General features: G+C 57.4%; 1 protein-coding gene across 1 annotated transcript; it reads right to left on the reverse strand.

Moving 5' to 3' along the window:
• Nucleotides 1-1344: 1344 nt before the first annotated feature.
• On the reverse strand, nt 1345-5276 carry LOC144671557 (C-X-C chemokine receptor type 3-like). The gene is made up of 2 exons (XM_078533510.1): nt 5220-5276; nt 1345-2939 (listed from the first exon to the last, which is right to left on the reverse strand). Exons 1-2 carry the CDS (start codon nt 5274-5276, stop codon nt 1842-1844), a joined length of 1155 nt encoding a protein of 384 aa, XP_078389636.1. The 3' UTR covers nt 1345-1841.
• Between the last annotated feature and the right edge of the window lie 353 nt (nt 5277-5629).

The following is a 5629-nucleotide window of genomic DNA, read 5'->3' on the forward strand; positions in this document are numbered from 1 at the left end:
TGGTGGGGACAGGTCTGTCACTGTATAAAGTGGGGTACAGTACTGGTGGGGACGGGTCTGTCACTGTATAACACTGGGGTACAGTACTGGTGGGGACGGTTCTGTCACTGTATAACACTGGGGTACAGTACTGGTGGGGACGGGTCTGTCACTGTATAACACTGGGGTACAGTACTGGTGGGGACGGTTCTCTCACTGTATAACACTGGGGTACAGCACTGGTGGGGACGGGTCTGTCACTGTATAGCACTGGGGTACAGTACTGGTGGGGACGTGTCTGTCACTGTATAACACTGGGGTACAGTACTGGTGGGGACAGGTCTGTCACTGTATAACACTGGGGTACAGTACTGGTGGGGAAGGGTTTGTCACTGTATAACACTGGGATACAGTACTGGTGGGGACGGGTCTGTCACTGTATAACACTGGGGTACAGTACTGGTGGGGACAGGTCTGTCACTGTATAAAGTGGGGTACAGTACTGGTGGGGACGGGTCTGTCACTGTATAACACTGGGGTACAGTACTGGTGGGGACGGGTCTGTCACTGTATAACACTGGGGTACAGTACTGGTGGGGACGGTTCTATCACTGTATAAAGTGGGGTACAGTACTGGTGGGGAAGTGTTTGTCACTGTATAACTCTGGGGTACAGTACTGGTTGGGACGGGTCAGTCACTGTATAACACTGGGGTACAGTACTGGTGGGAACGGGTCTGTCACTGTATAAAGTGGGGTACAGTACTGGTGGGGACGGGTCTGTCACTGTATAACACTGGGATACAGTACTGGTGGGGACGGGTCTGTCACTGTATAACACTGGGGTACAATACTGGTGGGGACGGGTCTGTCACTGTATAACACTGGGGTACAGTACTGGTGGGGACGGGTCTGTCACTGTATAACCCTGGGGTACAGCACTGGTGGGGACGGGTCTGCCACTGTATAACACTGGGGTACAGTACTGGTGGGGACGGGTCTGTCACTGTATAACCCTGGGGTACAGTACTGGTGGGGACGGGTCTGTCACTGTATAACCCTGGGGTACAGCACTGGTGGGGACGGGTCTGCCACTGTATAACACTGGGGTACAGTACTGGTGGGGACGGGTCTGTCACTGTATAACCCTGGGGTACAGCACTGGTGGGGATGGGTCTGTCACTGTATAACACTGGGGTACAGTACTGGTGGTGACGGGTCTGTCACTGTATAACACTGGGGTACAGTACTGGTGGTGACGGGTCTGTCACTGTATAACACTGGGGTACAGTACTGGTGGTGACGGGTCTGTCACTGTATAATGCCCCTGCTCTTTCCCCCACAGCCCTGCTAATTCTCCCCCCTTCGAGTATTTATCCAATTCCCCCCCTTTTGAAAGTACCTATTGAATCTGCTTCCACCGCCCTTTCAGGCAGCGCCTTCCAGATCACAACAACTCGCTGGGTCAAAAGAAATAATTCTCCTCATCTCCCCCTCTGGTTCTTTTCCCGATTCTCTTCAATCTGAGTCCCTCTGGTTACCGACCCTCCTGCCGCTGGAAACAGTTTCTCCTTATCGACTCTATCCAAACCCCCCTCATGGTTTTGAACATCTCGATTCGATCTCCCCCCTTAACCTGCTCTGCTCCGAGGGGAACAATCCCAGCTTCTCCCACGCGAACGGAAGACCGCTCATCCCTCCCGGCATCAAACTGGTGAACCTGTCTGTACCCGTTTGGAAACCAAAACCCTCCCCCCACCCCACTCCCCGGGCCCCCGTTCCTCCCCGGTGCACCGCCCACCCCCCCGCCCCAAGTCCCTCCCGCGTTGGCTGGGTGCGGGTTGCGGGGGCTGAGGCGGGCGCTCAGAAGCCCGAGTAGGAAGTGTCGCCCGATTCCGACACAGCCACGGTGGACTGGCGCCTCCCCAGGTGGGCGAACTCGCCCCTCAGGCAGCCGGCCTCCCTCAGGGCCTGCAGCAGCTGGGCCCTGAACTTGACCCCGACGAAGGCGTAGAGGAAGGGGTTGAGGCAGCAGTGCAGGTTGCCCAGGCAGCTGGTCAGGGAGTAGCTGGCGTCCAGGCGCTCCTCCAGGCCGCAGTCCCGCCCGAAGGCCCCCAAGCGGTGCAGGGTCTCCAGGAACATCACCACGTTGTAGGGGGTCCAGCAGAGGAAGAAGGCCAGCACCACCGCGGCGATCGCCTTGACGGCCCGGCACTCCTTGCGGCGCTGGTAGCTGTGCGACTGCCGGAGGGTCCGGACGATGTTGAGGTAGCAGAAGGCCATGACCCCCAGGGGCACCAGGAAGCCGGTCACGTGGTAGAAGAAGCGCATGGCCACGATCCAGGCCCTGGACTCCTGTGCCCCATAGTCGTGGGCACACTTCCCCGAGCCGTTGACCTGTAAGGGCCTGAGGTACACCAGGTCGGGGATAGCCAACAGGCCGCAGACCAGCCACACCACCAGGCAGCTGAGGCAGGCCCTCCACGGCTTGCCCCGCTTGTACAGGTGGACGGCGTGCACAATGGCGAGGTACCGGTCGAAGCTGATGCACCCCAGCAGGTAGATGCTGCTGTAGAAGCTGACGTTGTACAGGGCCCCAACCACCTTGCAGGTGGCGGTGCCGAAGGCCCAGCCCTGGGCGGCCTCGGCGGCCCAGAGGGGCATGCCCACCGCCAGCAGGAGGTCGGCCAGGGCCAAGTGCAGGATGTAGGTCTCGGTGGCGGCCAGGGATCGCAGGCGCCTGGCGAGGACCAGTATCACCAGGCCGTTGCCCGCCAGCCCCACCAGGGCGACGGTCAGGTAGAAGGCGGGCACGAAGAGGCGCCGGTATGCCCGGCTGTGGTCGGAGTCGCAGGGCTGGGCGTCGCAGGTCAGGGCCGGGTCGCACGGGTCGTAGCTCTCGTTCCGGGGGTAGTCGGAGGTGAAGTTGGCAAACAGGGACAAGTCGATGTCGGAGAAATCCTGCAAAGAGAATCAAGGGTATGAACTATGATTAGTCAAGAAAATACACACCCACACCCACCCACCGCCGGCAATTACACACACACCCACACACACACACACACACCCACACACACACACACACACACACCCACACACACACCCACACACACACACACACCGCCGGCAATTACACACACACCCACACACACACACACACACCCACACACACACACACACACACACCCACACACACACACACACACCCACACACACACACACACACACACCCACACACACACCCACACACACACACACACCGCCGGCAATTACACACACACCCACACACACACACACACACCCACACACACACACACACACACACACACACACACCCACACACACACCCACACACACACACACACCGCCGGCAATTACACACACACCCACACACACACACACACCGCCGGCAATTACACACACACCCACACACACACACACCGCTGGCAATTACACACCCACACACACACACCCACACACACACACATACACCCACACACACACCCACACACACACACACACCCCCACACACACACACACACACACACCCACACACACACACACACACCCACACACACACACCCACACCCACCTCCACCGCCGGCAATTACACACACACCCACACACACACACACACACACACCCACACACACACACACACACACACACACACACCCACACACACACACACACACTCACTCACACCCACACACACACACACACTCACACACTCACTCACACCCACACACACACACACACCACACACACCCACACACACACACACACACACACACCCACACCCACCTCCACCGCCGGCAATTACACACACACCCACACACACCGCCGGCAATTACACACCCACACACACACACACACACCCACACACACACACACACACACACACACCCACACCCACCTCCACCGCCGGCAATTACACACACACCCACACACACACACACACACACCCACACACACACACGCACCGCCGGCAATTACACACACACCCACACACACACACACACCGCCGGCAATTACACACACACCCACACACACACACACACACACCCACACACACACACACCGCCGGCAATTACACACCCACACACACACACACACACCGCCGGCAATTACACACCCACACACACACACACACACACTGCCGGCAATTACACGCCCACACACACACACACACACACACACACACCCACCGCCGGCAATTACACACCCACACACACACACACACACACACCCACACACACACCCACACACCCACCCACACCCACCGCCAGCAACCGGGAATGACCCGTCACGAGACTGACCGTGGCCGGAACTGGTCTTTTTGCGGGGTCGGTGGGAAAAAGCCGGCCCTCGCCGGAATTTAACTTCCCCCGCGTGACGGACGTGGTTAGAAAGGCAAGTGGAGGCACGTCAGTAAAATAACAGGCACAGAGGGAGACCCACCCCCCCCCGCGTTATACCTCACGCGGCCGGCGGGCACAGCCCAAAGTCCCTCCTGGAGCGCACCCTCGCTGTCGGGATGCAGGGGGAACGCTGCAGGCGGTTGGCGCACAGCAAGATCCCACGACCAACCACGTGATCAGGTCACCTGTTTTTTTCTTTTATATACTGTGTTGTTGGTTGAGGGGTAAATACTGACCCAGGACGCCTCAGTTCCGGACAAAGGGTCACTGACCTGGGACGCTGACACTGCCTCTCTCCACAGAGGCTGCCTGGCCCGCGGTGGGCTTTCCAGGGCGGTTTTTTTTTGTTCCGATTTGCAATGGGGGACTCAACACTGAGGATCGGAGCCCTGTGATCCTTTACACCCACCCAAAGAGGAAATCTGGGCCCCCGGTTTAATATCACGTCTGAAAGACAGCTCTCCCTCAGTACTGACCCTCCGACAGTGCAGCACTCCCTCAGTACTGACCCACCGACGGTGCAGCACTCCCTCAGTACTGACCCTCCGACAGTGCAGCACTCCCTCAGTACTGACCCTCTGACAGCGCCAGCCTTGATTCTTGTTGTTAGACTCTAGAGTGGGATGTGGACCTGGAAACTTGTCAGGTAAGAGTCCTGTCCATTGAGCCACAGCTGACTCCAGCACATGGCTAATGTGGGAGCTTGTTGTGTGCAAATTGGCTGACGCCTGCCCTGCCTTCTGACAGTCACCACGTTTCAGAAAGCCCTTCATTGGCTGGGAGGCGCAATGGGATGTGCTGAGGTTGTGCAAGGCACTACAGAAATGCAGACGCATTCCTTGCGAAATGTTCTGGACTCTCCTTGCCGCTGAACCATCGATCGGTTTGATTGTCTGTTTGCCGGTAATCCAGAGGCAAAGAAGAACTACTCACAATGGCACAAAAACCACACAGCAAGGGGAAACACAGAAATAGCCTTTCATTTTCAGTCTGCGTTCTCACACTTATATTCAGTGATTGCAGTTTTCTGTGACTTTATTTAAAGCTCCCTGTGTGTGTGTGCGTGTGTGAGTGTGAGTGTGTGTGTGAGTGAGTGATTGTGTGTGTGTGAGTGTGTGAGTGTGTGTGTGTGCGTGTGTGTGAGTGTGTGTGTGTGCGTGTGTGAGTGAGTGGGTGAGAGTGCGTGTGTGTGCGTGTGTGTTTGGGTGTGTGTGTGAGTGTGTGTGTGTG

The sequence above is a fragment of the Cetorhinus maximus genome, chromosome 33, assembly GCF_964194155.1.
Source record: "Cetorhinus maximus chromosome 33, sCetMax3.hap1.1, whole genome shotgun sequence".
In the NCBI taxonomy this organism is placed as follows: Eukaryota; Metazoa; Chordata; class Chondrichthyes; order Lamniformes; family Cetorhinidae; genus Cetorhinus; species Cetorhinus maximus.

Excerpts from the sequence above, each read along its gene's own strand:
- LOC144671557 (XM_078533510.1), bottom strand. The coding sequence starts at position 5,276 with ATGGTTCAGCGGCAAGGAGAGTCCAGAACATTTCGCAAGGAATGCGTC. Across the intron at positions 2,940-5,219 it reads AGGAATGCGTCTGCATTTCT|GATTTCTCCGACATCGACTT; the intron begins GTAGTGCCTTGC and ends TTCTCTTTGCAG.